The following is a 22,096-nucleotide window of genomic DNA, read 5'->3' as shown; positions in this document are numbered from 1 at the left end:
TTTGTTTTACGGTATCATTTTTGATTGTTAACTTTTTATCGTAATGTTTTAATTTTTAGGGTTCCGTACCCAAAGGGTGCCAACAGAACCCTATTACTGAGACTCCGCTGTCCGTCCGTCTGTCACAGGGCTCTATCTCTTGAGTCGTAATAGTTAGACACTTGAAATTTTCACATGTTACTGTGGCCGCTATAACAATAAATACTAAAAACAGAATAAAATCAATATTTACGGGGGCTCCCATACAACAAACGTGATTGTTTTGCGGTTTTTTGCTTGATATTAATAACGGCAAGTCGACGCTTAAAATATTCACAGAATCTTTAGTTGTATAATCACTTTAAATATAAATAATATTTTTTTTGCCGTTTTTTTGATAATGTCTAATGCTATACAGACAGATAATGGTACGGAACCCTTCGTGCGCAAGTCCGACTCGCACTTGGCTTTTGAATGTCTTCACCGCCATGCTGGATGACTCCAGTCGTGACAGCCAATGGAATGTCACACATGACCAACATTCAACTCGAAACTAATCCTTCTGCAATGGAATTAAAAATCAAGTTGATTTGTCGCTGGTTTTTCTGTGGCGTACATAGCACGTCACTTCTTATGTTTTGTGGCGGTGCAGAGGTTAATAATCAGGGTGTCGACTACAAATCCCAAAAAAATCCCTGACTTTCCCTGGCCACAGGACGTAGTTATGCAAACAGGTACCAACCCACACTTCCCCCAAAGTTTACATAAGTATGCAAGCAGTTAGTAAAATGCACCTTCTATCAACTCGATAAGAGTGCATTTTAGTAACTTGTTGCATACTGATTTCAATTTTTGGGGGGAGGTGTGGGTTGGTTCCTGTTTGCATAACTACGTCCTCTAAGTTTCCCTGACCAATCATGTACAGTCCAACAGATTGAATCATGGCCCAGCCTGGAACCTTTTAATAATTAATTTCACTATGATTTCCTTGACAAAAGTATGAGATGTCAACATGACATTATTAGCACAAAGGTTCCACATACATTTCAAAGCAGGTTATAAGACACTTAAATGATTTTTTTACTGCCCGGGATACTAAGCTAGACCCGATGATGGGTATTCACTGCACACCGAACATGGCCACTTTTTCGTTGACTGTTTTTATGGTGCCACTCTTCTTCTACTCTTGTAAAATATGGCTTTTCTGTCCTAATTAATAGGACAATTTCGCCAGTGTCAAGGTAAACTCTCTTTGAGAAGGACTTTGTACGGTGATTGTAGTTTTTGCAATTTGATAGTAAAATTCCAGAAACCACGTGGAGACAACTTGCTCATTAAAAAATGTCAGACACGAGAGCAATATAGAATTTTGTGATCACTGTTCACTGTTAAGGTTAATCGCCGCATAAAACACTATCAAAATTATACTTCAACTAGCCAAAGAAACAGAAATAGCAAAATTAGATATTGTCTACATCCGCCATCTTCGAATGCTACAAATCGAATCCGTGCCACTCTTTAGTGGTAGAAATATGGTGTCAAAATATCGAGTTAAGTTTTGGGAAATCACGAGTTTTTTCCCTGACTTTCTCTGACCACCATGAGCTTCCCTGACTTTCCAGAAATTGTACACCCTGATAATAGAGGGAGACAGAGGCAAATGAACAAGCGGATCACTTTGTTGTCCGTTTGTCTGTCTGTCATTAAAAAAAAGTTGGAAAACCCCCGACTTTGTCACTTCAAAGTTCAAAATCTCAAAAACGGCTGAACCGACTTTGATGAAACATGTATAAGAACCATCGCTAGAAAACCTGCTTTCAAATGAAAAAATCGCATTCAAATCGGTCCACCCGTTTAAGAGCTACGGTGCCACAGACAGACAGACACACAGCGGTCAAACTTATAACACCCCTCTTTTTGCGTCGGGGGTTAAAAAGATGTTTCTAATAGGTAGCACCCAATGAGAAAAGTGAAAAATTTATATCTGTCTGTCTGAAAATGCGTTTATTGCCAACAATTAGGTAGGTATATAATAAGAAAAGAAAAGAAGTATAAGAAAAGAGAAGAAGAAAAAAGAAAAGGAGAAAAGAGTAGAAGTATAAGAGGGTCTATTATCAAGGGATTTTCATAAAAACGTATGAATTTGTGCGAAACCCTCGGTGCGCGAGTTCAATTCGCACTTAGCCGGTTTTATTCCACGTATTTTGGATACAAAATATATGTAAACAAAAAAACGTCAAGTGGTGTGTTAAATATAGAAATTCTCCCATTAAACTATATAAACATTTACATTTCTGTATTGAAATACATCACATTACTCTAGTTTGTATTATAATGATAGATAAGTAAAATGTTTAAATTAATAAATCCTTGAATATGACAACTCTGGCAGCTGAACTTTGTTTACATTTAGTTAATTACCTAAACCTTTTAAGTATAAATTACATTGATTTACACTAACTTCGACTAAAATATTGTATTTCGTCTAAGAAGCAGCTGATCTAAGTAGCAAGTGGTCTAAAAGTTCCCCAAATGTCTAGTCGGTCTCCATTCGTCCATTGACATTTGACCTGTTGCTTCTTAGACTTTTTTTGTAGAAGAAGCGCTACTGACCCTTTTAATCACAAGTGGAATACAATAGTCTGCGCGACCAAATAAAACAAACGTTTAAATTCAAATGTATTTATTATCTTACACGACGCCGCAACTCAACCAAGCCTAGTCAACTAAGAGCTTCGTTGATACAACAAACAAACAAAACTACCATCTTACATCAAAACACTGCAATATAGCATTAAACCTACCGGAGAAGTCATTGACAGAACAACTTTGCCCAAAGTAAGTTTTAATAGTAACGATAAAAATTTAATTTCGCACCTAATTAATCTAGAAGTTAGTAAATTACCTTACTTATAATATTGTAAAACCCCGACTCTAATTGGATCAATCTACTTTTAGTGTTATTCCGCCCCGTATCCCAGGAGACATTAGTTTCTATTGATTGATGATACGCTTTGTTGAAAAAAGGTTTAGGACATGAGCCATGAAAGAACTGCCATAAAACTGACGCAACTCCTAACTTTTAGTGGATTTGTACCCCATAATATTATACTTTTACTAAGTGACCCAGCGGCGACCTTAGCAGGTTGCGAACAGGGCAATCGGTCGGGGCTTCGCTCTTGCAGGGGCCTCGCAACAACCCAAGCAAATTTTAAAAAATATAGATTTTTTTAACTATATTTTCGCATCACATACTTTTCACGAAGGACAAAGGGGCCTCGCAATGGGTAAGGCCGCCGCTGAGTGACCCAGGAGACGTTACCATGGCAACCAGCTGCACTCAAAAGTTGATGCACCCAATTTCAAAGTTCAATATCTCAAAAACGACCGAACCGACACAATTGACACTTAGCTAAGAACCATCGCAAGGAAAAAAAGGAGGATCGCTTTCACGCAAAAAACCTCATCGATATCGGTCCATCCGTTTGGCGTCGTACTTATAACACCCCTCTTTTTGCGTCGGAGATTGTAAATATGTGTGGTGTAAACAATCTTGACAAATATTTTTATTGAAAAACGTTTAAAAATAACACTAACTATTACTTATGATGCCAAAAGAATGTTAATGATCATATGTGCTCGCTAATTGTTAGATATTTGCTGTAACTTAATTTTCAAAAGTGTTTTTCAATAAAAAGACACGTCAAGATTGCTTACCTTCTTTCTAATGCTAGAAAAACGAAGTGTACTTAGTTAATATCCAAAAGAAAATAGGAGCCTCGTGAGTTTCATTGTTATAACGAAGATACTAATAAATATAATTTTTTGACGAACAGATGGCCTAGTGGTTAGAGAACCTGACTACGAAGCTTGAGGTCCCGGGTTCGATTCCCGTGTCGGGGCAGATATTTGTATGAAAAATACGAATGTCTGTTCTCGGGTCTTGGGTGTTTAATATGTATTTAAGTATGTATCTATATCTATATAATTATATTTATTCGTTGCTTAGTACCCATAACACAAGCTTTGCTAAGCTTACTTTGGGACTAGGTCAATTGGTGTGAATTGTCCCGTGATATTTATTTTATTTTTTATTTATTTTGTAACATTCCTTGTTTAAAAATGATTTTATTAATACAACATAACACAATCCAAATACTTTTAATTCAATTAAATGTATTCAGATCAAAAGTAAAAGTAGCTCTTATTCTGTCTTTCGCGTGAAGGAGAAAAAAACACTTAGATTTTCGCATTGATAATATGCTATATGTCTCTGAAATTATTTGAGTTGCGCATGACATCTCCTTTCGGTTTAATGCTCTATGTATATCGTCAAAACCGACATAAAGCAGCGTTTCCACCAGAGATGTGCGAGGAATATATTTTTCATTAAGCAATAGAAACGCTTCATTGACCTCGCCTCGCCCCGCTCAGCTGTTTCCACCAGAGATGTGCTGTGCGAGGATGTGATGTGTATATGGAGCGTTCCTATTGGTTAATGAAAAACACATCTCTCGCATCACACCCTCGCACGTTATTGGTGGATGCGCTGCTAAGACAAAAAATTATGTACAATTTTATCTATGATAGAATAACTGTTCCACAATTACTAACAGATAAGTCGATTATTTAAATTGTACAGTCGCCATAATAAATATTTATAGTATTCAATGCGTCTCATAAAACGGAAAAACAATTTTTTACTCTACAGGCTTCTAAATATAATAATATATATAATATAACAGGAAAATGTAGCCAGTTAAACTTCCGCCTGAAATCACGCAACGCTAAAAATGTCATTTTTTGTTTGATTGACAAAAGAACAAACAAGTGTCCAATATGAACTGACAAACTAAATAGAATATTTTTTTTACTCAATATACTACACAATTCATTTGCGTCGTATTTGGAATCAAAAATAATATTACAATTATTGAATTATTAAAATAAAAATAATATGAATACGGAAGAACTCCATCCGTAACTAAAACTCATTTTTTTACGTTATCCCCGCTGGAGACGCAAATTTTAATTACGTAGTTCCATCGAAATTATTTTCGAAGGATTGCCTCTTCACCGATTTTCAGTTCGCCGAAAGCTATGACCTTGAAACTAAGAATATATTCAATATCTTCTGTATACACAAGAAGCGACTGAATGAGTGACTACTTACATATCCCCGCAAAGTCCAACTGCTGGATTTGGACCTTCGAATTTTGTACAGATGAGGTCAAAGATATCTTTACATTTTAGTAACTTGTCACTGTATGCCTTATGACAACTTTATACATAAGTTCAAACATGAAGTGACAGTGACAATGTACTAAAGTGTAAAGATATCTTTGACCTCAACTGTCAAAGGCTTCTATCAAGTAGGCGAGCCCTAAGATAGAGTTTCGCGGAATTCCCACGGAATAGAGACTCCTCAACGGGAGCAAAGTTGCGGGTGTAAGTTAATACGGTCATACTGGAATTAATGGTTTCAGTTAAATTCGGTGAACTAAAAATTCGATGAAAAGTTTCCAAAAACAACATTTTATTTCATGTGATATAATAATTACAGATCTAACACTGGGTAATATTAACATCTGTTCGTTACTTAATATTCGAACTGAGCCGTTTCACAGACAAACAAACGAACACTGTTTTAAAGAGCTCCATACTTATTAGAGCTACGCATGGATATCACCTAAATAAAATACATCGATTGACATAACATAGTTTGGCATAATGCTCTTTTCACATAATGTTCTCTTCACATAATTAACATTGTACTAATATCGACTTTTAAAGAACGCAATAACTTGTACCAAATCTAGTTAAAGCGTCATTTCATTTTGACAATTTCGAACATCTATATCGAAAGTGTATCAACTCAAAATAATATAACATATTATACCTTCCACAAGTTGGTTTAAGCTTATGCGCTTTCGATCTAGCAGAAGCTAAAACTCGATCCAAATGTATAGTATTTCAGTACAACCGCCATAATACTTTTGCTTGTACTATATTAAACGTACGAATAACATAACATTATAATATAATAATGTACATATTTCTAAAACATTTCTTAGCGGAATAAAAATAATGAAAAACGACAATTCCAAAAATACAAACTGAGACATGAATGCACAGAAAAACCAGAAAAAGAGACCAGCACTGGGAATCGAACCCAGGTCCTCAGCAATCCGTGCTGCGTGCTATAACCCCTACACCACTGCTGGACTTTACCTATGCATACATATCTCCGGTTGCTTATTTCTACTATGCTACTTAAGCAGCAGTACTATATATGTATTTTCGATATGGTTTCACGGGATACCCGTAAAAGTAACAAATTTGGAGTTGAAATTAAAAATACAAAAAGACTGCAAAAAACCAATCATACAATACAATTCGACCAAAAAATTTATAAATTTATAATACAATGTTGTTTGCTTAAAAAACCAGAGCTTATGGATAACACAATATTGACGTTACTTGATGCTGAGCGACCCGTAACGCTAACTAAAAACCTAGGTTTAGTATACAATTTGAGCCGCAAAACTAGCTCTTCGTGTCATTTTCTTCTTAAAAAATGGATTAATCGGTGAAGGAGTTGACACTTTCAAATTAGTTTTGGATGGTCGCTTGCTGCTGTCAAACGGAATGTTAGGACTTTGTCGCACGCTCTTGTAATAATCCAGAGCTCCTTGCATCGAGTTGTTTTTCAGCTCGAACTTCACCTTTTTCGGCGTATTCAAACCGTTCAGGCTAATATTAACCTTGTCCTGTTTTTGGAACTTTTTGATTTTATTAACCACAAGTTTCGCTCCATCTTTACCTTGTTTACTTTTATCTTTCTGCGTTTTAACTTTAACATCGTTTTTAAGTTTGACTTCGTTTTTTTCTTTAAGACTGTTTTTTACTTTGCTTTGTTTTTCTTCAACGTTTTTTTCTCTCAGTTTCCTTTTGACTTTGACATCTTTTGTTTTGTCACTTTTGACTTTGCCATCTTTTGTATTATCACTTTTGACTTTAACATTGGGTGCACCGTTAACTTTGACTACTTTAACATTTCCAACTTCCTCGGCTTTTGCTTTCTTAGCTTTGTCTTTTTTAACTTTGACATTGTTTTCTGTTTCTATTTTTTGTTTCTTTATTTTTGGTTCCTCTAAGTTGTCTTTATTGGCTTGTTTCCGCTTCTTTTTCTTGTTATCAGGCTCAGTTTCTTCCACTTGCCAGTCACCATTCTGTAACATAGTTTCGTTTCGAGTATTAGTAGTAATTCATGCATTAGTTGAGTTGTTTGCCAGCTGTTCGATAAATTAAATTTAAAAAATCAAAAAACCCGACAGCCTTAAAAACTGAAAGGAAGAAAACAAGTCTAGTGGTCTAGAACTCTGTCAAGAAGCTCATTTAAGGTTCAACAGTCGGGACCCATTCAAATCGTAACCAGCTCAAAAACTCTTGGTAATGGGTCCCGACTGTTGAACCTTAAATGAGCTTCTTGACAGAGTTCTAGACCACTAGACTTATTTTCTTCCTTTTAGTTTTTAAGGCAGTCGGGTTTTTTGATTTTTTAAATTTAATGTTTTTTATTTTATACTTTTTGATATTTCTGTGAAAATAGTAGATTAAAAGTATTATAACCCATATTTAGAATGGGCTAATTATTAGCTTTCATTTGATTCCCATATTGTTACAATACAATTTTATCCCTTCGCCATATTTTTTTTCGCAGACGCCATATTGCAATATTATATAGCCTATGTCACTCCGACAGTTATGACGAATCCAATGATACCTCATATGTTAAAATCCGTCCAGCCGTTTAGGCTGCAGCGAGGACCAAAGAAATGGACATACATACCCACATACATACATACGCTCGAAAAACATAACCCTCCTTCGGGCAGTCGGGTAAAAAAATGGAATATTAGGCGAAACTCTGCGCAGGGGGCGACACTAGCACAAACCGCCGTGACAACGTCATCTCTTTATAGTTTGTCGTCATGATGGATCATGACTATTTACTAGTAACAAAATGACATGATATACATCGATAGTAACTATAGAGCCATATTTCCAAAAAAAAATTGAAATAATCCATATTTAATATTATAAATGCGAAAGTGTGTGTGTGTTTGTCCGTCTTTCACGCCGTAACGGAGCGACGGGTCAACGTGATTTTTGGCACAGAGATAGTTTATGGGCCCGAGAGTGACATAGGCTACTTTTTATCCCGGAAAAATGCACAGTTCCCGGGGGAACAGCGCGCGATAACCGAATACCACGCGGGCGGAGCCGCGGGCAAAAGCTAGAATGACATAACGGCATCCTACGGACATGTAACACATTCAAAAAACTGTTCACTGTTTGTGCTAGTGATACATTCTGACGGAATTTTTTTTTCAAATTCCTGACGATGGTAAGTGATCACCGCCGCCCATGGACACCTACAGAATTTTAGGACTGCGGGTGCGTTGCCGGCCTAAAAGGGGGTCTAAAGGGGGGGGGGGATGGGCCTTCGGATCTCCTACTCACCGTACGAAACACAGTAGCAAAACCAGAAATCGTTGGGTTGTCTGAAATTTTCAGTTATTATAGTTAACACCTTGTAAGGTACTCACGGCATTAGTACGTTTGTCTGTCTGTCTCTTGGCGGCGGGCACCTCGTCCACGATGGAGTGTCCGGCGCGCGACCTGGCCAACAGCCGTTTGCGGTGTTTGCGGCTGAGACCTACGGACACACAGTTTAGTGTTGAGAAAACGTGTGCTGCAAATATGTTTATGTATTGGTACGTGACATATTATGGGCATGGTGAACGGTTGTGTTGTGAGAATGAACTCTGGTTGAGTGCGAAACGCGTGATGCGGTGGTGGTGATAGTTGGGTTTGTGTGATTTGTACGTGGAGGAGCTGTATGAAGTTATGAACACACATTTTTGTTGCATAGACGTAGCTGTTGTAAGGTCGAGAGAGCAAAGTAATCATTTGTAGTTCATAAATCAGATTTATGGTTTCCAAGTAATACATATGTATTATTTTTCTATTATATTATTTTTATATTTTTTTTTTTTTTTTTTGAATTTTTACTATTTAGCTATTCTTTAATTAATCAAACCACAAATAATCAAAAGAAACCAAACAATGTCAAAGAAAATTTTAAAATTATTATTTATAATCTATATAATACAATAATAATTTATTAAAAACAGTTATACAATAAAAAAAAAAAAATGTCAAAATCACGAAAAGGAGAAAAAAATTGAGAATAAATTATATAATAAAGTAAAAAAAAACTACTCCATACCCGTCCGCATCGTACTTTATTATTATTATTATCGTACTTTTTTTATATTAAATATGTAGGTAAGTGTACATTTATCTTTTTTTTTACCGTAGTTTTCGGTTTGTTCCCGCCGAGTCACGTTTAACTGTCACACTCACTCGTTGGGAATATTTTTACTAAAAAAAAATCCCAACCAGTGACACTTATGATTTGTGCGAGCGAGCAAGACTGTTCGGAGCAGAAGCGACTCGGATAGGTTAGGTTTAGAAGGCTAAGGCGGGAGCGCAGCGGTTTTTTTTTTAGGGTAACTGGTTGGGATTTTTTAGTAAAAATATTAAGATTGGTTTTTTGGAATATTTTTGTATTTTATATTTCAATTCCAATTTTTTTGTTATTTTTACGGTCACCCCGTAAAACCCATATCGAAAATACAAACTGAAATATAGATGCATAGAAAAACCAGAAAAATAAGACCAGCGCTGGGAAACGAACCCAGGTCCTACACCACCACTGGACAGTGATAGAGACACGAATTACTCCTATGCACCACATATCTCAGCTTGTTTGTTTTCCTATTTAGTCACTTAAGCAGCGACACTAGCGACATCTATGCTGTAGCCCTCATCGAGGAACTTTCAGCACCCCATTGGAACTAAGCGCTCACCCGGACAAGAGATGTCGTTATTAAGCAATCAAATTAAGATTGTTTTCTTGGAATCTTTTTGTTTTTTTTTTTCGAGGACCTGGGTACGATTCCCAGTGCTGGTCTTATTTTTGTATTTTCGATATGGTAAAAATATTCCCAACGAGTCACACCGTGACAGTTAAGGGTGTGACTTGTTGGGAGCAAACGTAGTTTTCTAACCTTTACGTTTTATCAGTTCAGCATGACGAGCAAGAGTGGCCTCACTTCTATGTTAAGCTCATCATCTTAATAATCGTCATCATAATAATAATCATTATCATTATTACCATAAGAATTATTATCGCAATAATCATAATCATTATCCAGGACGTCAAGATACAGGCTCGGCCTAGTTTGGGGTCCGCCAGACATCTTTTTTTATGTATACGTGTGTAATTTTTAAGGGAAATAAATTATTATTATTGTTATCATAATAATCATTATATATTTTTTTAATTAACTAATAAAAAGTAAATTTATTTAAGAATATAAACTTATAGAAAATACAGTCATATGCCTAAGAGCTAAATACTACTAAATAATAAATCTACTAGCTAACTTAAATAATATTTTTATATTATAAAAAAGACCGCCTCGAATCGTTCCTAATAATATAATTTATATTTCATTATAATTATCATCATAATAATCATTATCATTATTACCGTAATAATTATTATCATAATAATAATCATCATCATGACGGCTATCCTATCCAATAAGGTCACCTCTGAGCGCCAGCTCGTCCCCGTTGGCGACCAGCTTCTTCTCCAGAGCGCGCAGGGTCCTCGCCGCGCGCGCGGGACGCAGCGGCGGGCCCGCCTCCAGCACCGGCGGCGGCCTCCCCCCCGCCGCCAGCGGGTGCCCGCCGTCAGCAAACTGCTCCAGACTGGAAACAAGTTTAGAAACGTACTAACAACCAAAGATGTGCGAGGATGTGTTGCGAGGAACGTGTTTTTAACCCCCGACGCAAAAAGAGGGGTGTTATAAGTTCAACCGCTATGTGTGTCTGTCTGTGACACCGTAGCTCTTTAACGGGTGGGCCGATTTGAATGCGGTTTTAGGGGTCTCTGCGCTAGTCTATGCTACTACAGATTATACATGTCGGCGGCCGATCGTAAAATCCGCCAGATCACGAAATTCCTAGGCATATCGTGAAACGCCGCCATTTCATGATATGCCTAAACGTTGGCCAGCATATCACGATGTGCCTGAGAAATAATACGGCAGATCGATTAGAGCAACGCATTCGTCGATATTCCTAGCTCTATACCGGGCACATCGTAAAATAGTTTCTTATTTGGCCACTGGTGGCGCTGCGTATGCAATGGCGGCCGTGACCAGCTGACCGCCCGTGTTTGTTTAGCGCGTGAAAAATGTCGGCGTCGCAACAAAATGATCTTTAAACCGTAAATAGTGATTGAATTCAAAATATAAGTGCAAAAGAAGCTTTTGAACATCAGCTCCGTTCTTTTTATGTGAATCAAACGGATTCTGTGCACAATGTGAAAAAACCATGGACGTCTGCCCGTATTTTAGAGGTTAGAATTTTGTTGGTAAATAAAGTATTCACTAGTTGTTATTTATTTATATAGAAAAATTTAGGTACGACGAGCGAAGCGAGGAGTGGTTAGTATTAATTGTGATCACGACGCACGAGCCGAGCGAGCGAAGCGAGCGTGCCGCGGCAGCGGCCGGCGAAGTGCCAGAACCGATATGGCGGCGTTTCATGATATGCCTAGGAATTTCATGATCTGCCTAAACTGGCCAAATCATGAAATGGCGGCGTTTCATGATATGCCTAGGAATTTCATGATCTGCCTAAACTGGCCAAATCATGAAATGGCGGCGCTTCATGATATGCCTAGGAATTTCATGATCTGCCTAAACGTCACTAGGCAAATCGCTAAACGGTGAGTTATGAACGATATGGCGGATGTCCCTTAGCCAATTCATGAAATGGCGGCATTTCACGATATGCCTAGGAATTTCGTGATCTGGCGGATTTTACGATCGGCCGCCGACATACACATGTTTCATTCAAGAAATAATGTCAGATATTGACGAAGATTTTTCAAATGAAAAATAAATATTGAAATCAAGTGAATTTTGGTGAAAAAAGTGATTAGACGTCTAGTTAAAAGACACGAATTATAGATGAATGTGTTATTGATTCGATCCAGTGGGTGCTTATACAAGAATTTAGATGAAATCGGTTTGTTTACACTTTTAATAAATTGGATACGCATAATGTATAATATCATTTATTTTCTAAACTGAATAGTTTGCGCGAGAGACACTTCCAAAGTGGTAAAATGTGTGCCCCCCCCCCCTACAACTTCTAAAATAAAAGAATGATAAAACTAAAAAAAATATATGATGTACAATTACCATGCAAACTTTCACCGAAAATTGGCTCGAACGAGATCTAGTAAGTAGTTTTTTTTTAATACGTCATAAATCTTAAAATAAAGGAAACTTTTCTATTATATTACTAGCTGCTACGGAACCCTTCATAGGCGAGTCCGACTCGCACTTAGCCGCTTTTTTATTTGAAATCAGGTTTTCTAGCGATGGTTCTTAGACATGTGTCATCCAAATTAGTTCTTTGTTGAAGTTGAACTTTGAAATGACAAAGTCGGGGGTTTACCAACTTTTTTGGTTAGGTTATTGGACATTGGTGTTTCATATGCTGGTACTCACAGCGCGACGCACTTCCTGGCGCGGCGGTGGCCGGCGCCGGCGGCGGACGCGAGCTGCGCGCGCAGCATGTCCGCCAGCTGGCGCGCCGGCACCGGCAGGGCTTGCAGGACCACGTCCACGTGGCCCGCCCGCGGGTCCAGCGGCCTGGGGGACCAAACACAAGTGCTATAAGAAGAGTTTTATAGTGGAAGAGATCGCTTTTTAGCGATAACACCGCCTATTGTCTACCTGATTTTTTATTTTTGTAATGTCTTTGTACTGTTTTTGGTGATCAATAAAGAATATTTGTATTGTATTGTTTTGTATTGTTATACTATTTTATGCAACTGTTATGTAATTAGGCCTAATAACGTACAGTTGCATACATTTATCTACATTGATATATTAAATCCTCTATCAATTTTCACGGCATTTTTGATCTGTCATAGCGACTTCTCATTTATCGACTCTGGGCGTTTTTAAGTGTACTTTTTTTTAATTTTGGAAAAACTCAGAATCAAGAGCACAATTCATTCCGATAGTTTAAAACAATGTCCCCAAGTGTCAACAACAATGTCCCTAATTTTGATCGAGCCAGAAACATAGGTAGGTTTAGGTTATGTTAAGTTTGCATCGGCCCGAGAACTCCCAAAGCACATTGAAGTAGGAGAGCACTGTCGATTCAAAGTGAGAAAAACTCTACTATGAAAATAAGCTTCAGTAAAAGACTATAGTGAGAAAAAAATCATTTGGTAAACAATTCGAATGAAAAGATTGCAATCAGAAAAAAAAAGATTTTGCCACGCCATTTTCTATGCTGGTTGTTCTTTAATAATATTTAGAATGTTTTTTTTTTCAAGTTTCTTAATGCTCGGTGTGAAAAGTTGTATGAGCCACTCGGGAGCGAAATTATTTTCACCATGGGCGTTAACACTGGAATCCCTCATTACGCTCAGGATTCTACTTTAGAATCCCTCGCTACGCTCAGGATGCTATTGTAGAATCCTTCGCTACATTCTGGATACAATGTACGCCCTCGCCGTAAATACACCATTTTGCTCCCTTGTGACACAAATAACTATTGTCAAAAATATCACTAAACTCACCCATCAGTGATCTCATCATCGCTGTCATTTTCATCACTCTGCTCTTCATCGCCCTGCGCCTCATCCCCACTCTCTTCGCCCTCCTCCTGGTCAGATTTAACCTCCTCATCGTCTTCCTAAAATTATTAATTATTATTATTGCATTATCTCCAATTATTTCTAGGGTTCCGTACCTCAAAGGAAAAAAACTGAAGGATCACTTTGTTGTCTGTATTTTATATCGTTTTAATAATATAATAATAATTAATTGTATTATAGTATTTTATGCAACTGTATCGTAATAGGGGTCCTTAAAACACGAGCTACGCCTCGTTTCATAATAGGGTCACATGAGTGTTTTAAGGCCTAATTACCTACAGTTGCATACAATATTTTATCTATATCCATATATTAAATCCTCTATCACGTGTAACTCTTACTAGGTAACGCCCGTGACGACCTGCTGCTACCCCCCCCCCTCCCTGTGCTGTAATTATGTTTGAAATCTCATTACGATACAGATTTCTGTAACGTTATGAGAATTACGATACATGGTGGTGGTGGTATGCTGGTCGTAATGGTCATTACTTATGGTTTTTGAACGCATAATTGAGGATTTACTATATGGGTGTAGATAAAAGGTCCTTAACTCCAATATCATAGAAGTATCATTTAACTTTGTTGTAATATTCGTTTAAAGGAAATAAGTAAGTACTATGTGTTGAGGAGTATAGTAATTCCATTTGAAGTTCTGTGGTGTTTTGTTAAGCATGGTGTGACGTCTGATATTATGGTGCGCGTCACCTCGTTTAAGTTAAGCTTAAACATGTATACTATGGCTATCTGTGGGATCCTGTAATTGGCTCTGTGTTGCTATTCCTTCTACAAATATTGTGTTTTAGCTGTTGGTTCTCCTTAAATAAATAAATATTTAATACCTAGTAATTAGAATATAAATAATTTTCAGAGAAACTTTTTTACCTGCACGTCTCCGTGAGCCATGAGGTCGGTAAGCACCCGGCGCGCGGCGGCGGCCAGCGGCGGCGCGGCGCCGTGGCACACGTACAGCACCAACGGACGCAGCAGGACGCACAGGCTCGCGGGGGGCACCCGCCCCATAGACACCTGGAGGAACCAGCAAGGGCTTCAACTATTACGTAACGCAATTTTTGACCCTCCTCCCCCCACCCCATCTAAAGCTCCGCTGATACCTAAGATGTGCTTGGATGGTGAAAGAGTAAATAGCAGCCTAAGGTATAAAATACACCTAAACTTAACCCTACCTTTACCTAAGTATGTAAAATAATTAGGTATTAAGCTACTATATATGTTTGAAGTATATCATTAATAATAATATTAAATAAGAATTTATATCAGATATTTGTAACCATAGATTTATTTTATGTAAAACAATTTATAAAATGATATAGTTAATTGGCCCTCTAATATTGCTGTGTCCTAACAGGGCGTCACATGTATACCTAGACCTGTGTATGTATAGACGACCAGATGGCCTAGTGGTTAGAGAACCTGACTACGAAGCTTGAGGTCCCGGGTTCGATTCCCGTGTCGGGGCAGATATTTGTATGAAAAATACGAATGTTTGTTCTCGGGTCTTGGGTGTTTAATATGTATTTAAGTATGTATCTATCTATATAATTATATTTATCCGTTGCTTAGTACCCATAACACAAGCTTTGCTAAGCTTACTTTGGGACTAGGCCAATTGGTGTGAATTGTCCCGTGATATTTATTTATTATTATTATTTATTATACCTGCCTATTTATAATTCCATCTATGTTTGTAATGTGATATGCAATAAATGAATGAAATGAAAATGAACTTGGAATATTCCGTACAAAATACGAAATCCTTAGATAAATTTTACTTATTTTTTTCGTAATGGCTACGGAACCCTATTTCGGGCGTGTCCGACACGCTCTTGGCCGGTTTTACAAGCTTCTATTTAGTTTCACCTGTACCGTTGTCTTTCTGTCTGCCTCTAATCAAATCTTGCTAGTTAAACTCGACCAACTTCCAGTAGTCAGATTGACTTCAAATTTGGAATACTTATGTAAATCGCGTGACAATACAATAATCTGGTAGTGACGTCCTGGTAGTCTGGCCAGGATCGTCTCCGCAGGACGGAACTCTTCAACGGGTAATGGCATCGACTTAAAATTTGGTATGCTAATGTAGTTTGGGTGGCAATGCGAGTACAGTCAACAAAAAGTACAGTCGGCAGAAAAAGCTTGTATTAAAAAATGAAATATTTATCAATATTTATGTAACAACAAAATTCACATCTTTACGCTTAAGTTACCTTGGAAATCTCCTCCAGGTAACAATCGGCGACGTGCAGCGACATAGAGATCGCGTTGCGAGCGAAGAGCGGTGTGTTCAGAGCTAGGATGCCTGCGAAGGGAAATATATATAAGAGGACTAGCTTTTGCCCGCGGCTCCGCCCGCGTGGTATTCGTTTATCGAACACGGCGCCAAGGGCCTGGCAAAAGACAGGCCAAATACCAGGCATTAGGCGTAAAATTACTCATTTTTTTCGTAATGGCTGGCTTCCGGCACGCTCTTGGCCGGTTTTTATTACTAAGACTTCGCTGTCCGTCCACCCGTCCGTCCGTCTGTCACCAGGCTGTATCTCATGAACCGTGATAGCTAGACAGTTGAAATTTCCACAGATTATTCTGTTGCCGCTATAACAACAAATAATAATAACAGAATAAAATTAATATTTAAGGGCGGCTCCCATACAACAAACGTGTTTTTTTTTGCTAATATCTGATGTTGTATAGATAATGGTACGGAACCGTTCGTGCGCGAGTCCGCCTCGCACTTGACCGGTTTCCAAACTCACCGTCCTTGTGTGCCAGCATGCCGGCGAAGTGGTCGCAGGCTGTCTCGCTCCAACCGCTCCGTTGCACGCAGCGCAGCGCCCCGCGGAGGTAACGCCGCACCAACTGTTCAAGAACATATTGTCGTTCCAATCGTTTATTTAACTTTTAACAGATCACGCACGTGAAATAATTCAGAATAATTTTCGGTACAATGTACTACAGAGAATACCGTGCTTCATGGACGGGCACCGCCCACTTAGTGATGTGCCATTCGTAATGAATGACCATAGACTATAAAAACCGTTTTGAATTAAATCGATTTTATAAATAAAACATACATTTAAAATTATTGTGATCATATTTATGTGGGATCGTTTGAAGGCAAAATAAACTTTTAAGCAAAAAGTAAAATGTTTATTAAAAAATATTAAATACGGAATACACTGATAGCAAGGAAACAACAAAAATCACAACTAGCATGTAGGCTCACCCGATCAAAACTCAAATCTTAAATCCCTTTCACTCACTCGCTTGTCTCATTCACTCCACAATAAGTCTTCATTTATTCGGTCGCTCGTTTACATCAAATCATTCGTCCGCAAATCCACCCTCATTCCCACATTTATATCAAAATCATTTAAAAATAATAAACACATTATTATGCCTTTAGGGATTAAAAAGTTAAAACAACTAAAATAGGCACTATAATATAATATTGGGTGGAAACCCTAGAGATGAAAACACAATTTTCCACCCGGCTATCTCCATGAAAATTAAACTTTCCGAACAGAAGAGATGAAAAATGCCTTGTTTATCCAATGCCATGATTACAAAATTGTCTAAGTTTCAGGAAGACTTAACCCGAGTTTAGACTTGCAAGTAAAATCGTGTTGTAGTGGTCGGTATACTCGGCTTTACTTACGTTATTTGAGAGAAACATGTCATTCTCTTCTAACGACGTAAATAAGACAGAGACATCATGCGTATCTCTAGTCGTCTAGGCTCAGTTGGTGAGCTTGTTGGTTGTTGTCAGTGTACCGTATCCTTAGTGTCTCACTAGATGGCAATACGTATCGTGTTATTTGTGTTCTCACTGGTGCCATCTATTGGAAAATCGAAGGAAAGAAAAATAGCCAGTTGAACAGCCAGTATTAGGGTGATACCATTTGCTTGTACTAGGTGGTGTCTCTGTTATATTATCTACTTTGTGCCAGGGCTAAATGCAAGTATGGCCTTCAGGACCCAACCCGTTTTTTGTTATGAGAATTAAAGTTTTTATCTATTTGTATCTATGCATACGTTTTGGCCCTCACCATAAGGAACTTGTCGATCCTATGCTGATCAATCCCGAACCACTCCGTAGCGAGCATCTTGAAGCCGGCGCGCGCCAGCAGCATCGCGCTCTGGATCTGCTCGGGCGGGAACAGGTCCAGGATGCCGGCTATGCTCTCGCACAGGTCCTCCTGGAACGTTGGAAAGTGTTAAATACACTGTTTTTTTTTTATTCCATTAACTTCGGCACACTGCTTGGTTCATTGATATGAACTATATGGTAATTAACGTTTTCGCAAAATAGAAAAAACATTTTTTTTCCTATATAAGCTTCACAGCCATTGTTAATTGTTAAATTGTAAAATTAGCAAACTTGACAAGACAATATATATGGAAAATTTAACAAAATGGCAGAGCTATACAAACAGGGTGTTCCACAGCTATGCTAAGGAGGGAAAGTATCTCAAATATTGTTAAGATAAGATAAGATAAGATGATTTATTTGTAAAACATGAGTAAGTTTACATAATGGTCACAGGTTTACAATAATGTTCGTCACGTTTTGCCTTTCGGCGTACAAATTCATTTGTCAATAATAATATTTAATCTAATAGAAAAATAATTGAATTAAGTGATCCCATTATCCATAACAATAATAATAATAATAAAATTAAACAAGTACTCTAGACACTTAAAAACTATTATCATTTAAAAATTCATTATTATTATAATAACATTTTCCCAGTAATAATTCCATGATCCTTTTCTTAAATATGTCAATAAATAGATAGGTCAATGTTGATAGATCAATCATTATACTGAAAAAACATTTCATTCTGATTTTGAACTGCATTCAAAGATTTTGGAAAAAAAACCCTACCTCAAGTGTTTGAACTGCAAATGAACCCATGATATGGCAAATAAAAACAGCCATAATTTTACGACACCCATTATTTTTAGCCAAATGCAAATAATGCATCTTAATTAAGAGGAAAACAATGAAAAAACATTAACAATTTCAAGGAAATGAATACTAGTTCTTAGGGTTCCGTAGTCAACTAGGAACCCTTATAGTTTCGCCATGTCTGTCCGTCTGTCTGTCCGTAGGTAAGCTCAGACACCGTTAGTACTAGAAAGCTGTAATTTAACATATCAGTCACGCCGACAGTGGTGCAATAAAAAAAAAGGTTTTTTTTTTTATTGTACCTCCCATAGATGTAAAGTTAGGGTGATTTCTTTTCTCTCGAGTAACCCTATATTGTGGGGTGTTGTTGGATAGGTCCTTTAAAACCATTGGGGGTTGCTAAAACAATTTAACTATAAAGTGCAAATTATCTTTGAAATCGAGCACCCCCCGCCATATAAATCTAAACTGTTGGGTGGAAAAATTTGAAAAAAAACAGAATGGTAGTAAATATATTAAATTTACAAAAAAAATTATAGCAGCTAAGATTGCTTGAGAATTATTAGTAGTTTAAGAGTAAATAGCAGCCTAAGGTATAAATAAAATATACCTAAAGTTGGAAGATTCAGTACATAATACAAATCCTTAGAAAAATATTATTGATTTTTCGTAATGGCTACGGTACCCTATCCTAGGCATGTACGACACGCTCTTGGCCTTTTTTTTACCATTTGGTGGGATAGATTCCGTATCAGTTCATACAGGATTCAATATAATAAAATGTATGAATGCCAATTAAGTCATTTTAAAAATCAAAAAGGAGTTTTCTTTCTGTAATATTTTACATCTAAAATTTTGGTGAAAAATTTTAAGCCATGCAAAGTCTTGATAGATGTATAGACCAGCTCATAGTCACTGGTATTTACATCATGTGAGATAGGTGATGGATTCAAAACATACACACCTGAACAAGAGGTTTGTCAGACATCCACACAGCATAGAAGAGCCCTTTCCAAACCCTTGTGAAATCATCCTCCTTAAATTCTGGAAAAATTAACAAAAATACAAAATTAAATAAATAAATAAAAATAAATATCACGGGACAATTCACACCAATTGACCTAGTACCAAAGTAAGCTTAGCAAAGCTTGTGTTATGGGTACAACTAAGCAACAGATAAATATTATTATATAGATAGATACATACTTAAACACCCAAGACCCGAGAACAAACATTCGTATTTTTCATACAAATATCTGCCCCAACACGGGAATCGAACCCGGGACCTCAAGCTTCGTAGTCAGGTTCTCTAACCACTAGGCCATCTGGTTGTCAAAATTTAATTCTAATAATAAAATATTAAACTTTGCAGAGTATTTGTCGAACCATTTAAAGTTGCAGGTCAGACTTTACCAAAGGGGCCCCCATAACATACTTAAAAAAAAATTACTTCATAAAAAGCATTAAAAACATGGGAATCAAAAAAGACCTATCATTTTCAAATAACCTAACCAACAAAAAGTTGGAAAACCCCTGACTGTGAATATCTCAAAAGACGGCTGAACTGATTTTGATAAAACATGTTTAAGAACCATCGCTAGAAAATCTGCTTTCAAAAATTTAAAATACAAACTGAAATATAGATGCACAGAAAAACCAGAAAATAAAAAATACAAAAAGATTCCAAATAAACAATCTTAACCTGCTGTCAAATAAAATAAACCGCATTAAAATCGGTCCACCTGTTTAAGACCTATGGTGCCACAGACAGACACACACAGATATACAGACACACATAGCGGTTAAACTTATAACACCCGTCTTTTTGCGTGGGGGATTAAAAAGAAATAATATCAACCAAAATTAGTATGAATTTTTTATTATTTTGAAGTTTTTTTTTTGTTCTGATAACCCTTTTTTTAAATGATTGTATTGTATAGAGTGCGATAAAATAAGCATCTTTTATTTGAATAGCTTTGCTCTGTGACCACCTACAGATGAGATAGGAGATGTAGAAGTGGAAAAATAAGAAATTATCTTTTTAAGTGATTTTTGCGACTAGCAGATCATTTTTAAACTGTTTTTGGCATTTATGCGTATTACACGAGTACGCTTACTGATTCTCCACAGTCTGTGTAACGTTATTTTAATTCGAAATGCGTGTTTGTATACGCTGTATAAGTATGTTTTAAGGTTATGTTGCAACTCAAACAGAATGAAAAAATCACTTAATATAACACCAAAAACAACATTTAACATATCATAAATACCGTAATTCTTTTCAAAACAATTGAGAAGCCACTTTTTCAAAGCGCGGAGCACCCGATCGCGCGTTTTCTTCTCATTCCCCGACAACAATCTGGCGAACTTAATTTCCTGCGCTACGACGGCCACTTGCTGTTTTTTGGACTTGTCTATCGGTTTCTTCTTGATTTTGCGTTTTTTCTCTGTTGCTTTCATTTTGATAAATAGAACGGTATAATATTAAATAGAACGCGTGCGAATCTTGCTCGAGCGAGTGCGTCGTGGGTTTCAGTTGAATGAATGACATTGACATGACAGATCTTTTTTTTTTTTGAATTTTATGGCCTGGTTACTAGACCTTTAAGCCAACATGACAGATCTCGCGTGCGTGCGTGTTGCCAGGTGTATTATTTCGAAAACCATCCGCAACAAATTATAAATCTAAACCGCTGTGGTATTTAACAGAGCGTAAAAACATGTATGAATTCTCAAAGGTAGTTAGCCTATGACACTATTTTAACGTACTTACTTTTACTTGAAGTTTACTTGTCTTCCTTTTAACACTCCTATGCTGTCACCGCGGCTCTTCTGATTAAAGTAAATATAGTGAATTTTGAATTTAACCATTACGAATTTATCAGGGAGCACAAAAGTGCTCCCGCTATATAAGTCACGCGTGATCGTACCGTCCGTTTGCCGAAGCGATTCTTGTCACTTTTGATCCTTAACTTTCTTTGTGACAAATTTGTACGTTGCCCGTTTCAAATAAAAAAAAAAACCTTTCTTGAGGATCAACCTCTCGTATGACAGAAATTAAAAAAAAAACTGCATTCAATTCTCATTTCCGGCAAATAAATACCAATTAACTTAAAGACTTTAAGCTTTTCAAATGTGACCTTACCGCTTTAAATTAAAACCACTAGAATTAGAAATACGAATTTCACATATTAAAAATGCAAAAGATAGGCTTATTTTATTACTTTGGCACATACTTATTTGTGTCTAGAGACATACGAGAAGTTACCCCCTTTTCCAGGCCCCGCTAATTTCTATGAGGGATTAGTTTAAAAGCGAATATTTTGAACATTTCAAAATTTGTACCATATTCTAAATTTAGCAAG

The 22,096-nt window shown here is 37.0% G+C and overlaps 1 protein-coding gene across 1 annotated transcript; it reads right to left on the bottom strand.

Annotated features, from left to right (window-relative positions):
- Positions 1–2,645: 2,645 nt before the first annotated feature.
- On the bottom strand, positions 2,646–21,267 carry LOC141443993 (ribosomal RNA processing protein 1 homolog). Its single transcript, XM_074109441.1, has 11 exons — positions 21,002–21,267; positions 19,696–19,775; positions 17,869–18,018; positions 16,576–16,678; positions 16,030–16,121; positions 14,687–14,830; positions 13,727–13,842; positions 12,642–12,785; positions 10,667–10,827; positions 8,592–8,701; positions 2,646–7,211 (listed from the first exon to the last, which is right to left on the bottom strand). The coding sequence occupies exons 1-11, from the start codon at positions 21,189–21,191 to the stop codon at positions 6,501–6,503; spliced, it is 2,001 nt and encodes a 666-aa protein (XP_073965542.1). The 5' UTR covers positions 21,192–21,267; the 3' UTR covers positions 2,646–6,500.
- Between the last annotated feature and the right edge of the window lie 829 nt (positions 21,268–22,096).

This window comes from Choristoneura fumiferana, chromosome 28 (genome assembly GCF_025370935.1).
Source record: "Choristoneura fumiferana chromosome 28, NRCan_CFum_1, whole genome shotgun sequence".
Classification (NCBI taxonomy): Eukaryota; Metazoa; Arthropoda; class Insecta; order Lepidoptera; family Tortricidae; genus Choristoneura; species Choristoneura fumiferana.
This window is presented reverse-complemented; position numbering and strand designations above follow the sequence as displayed.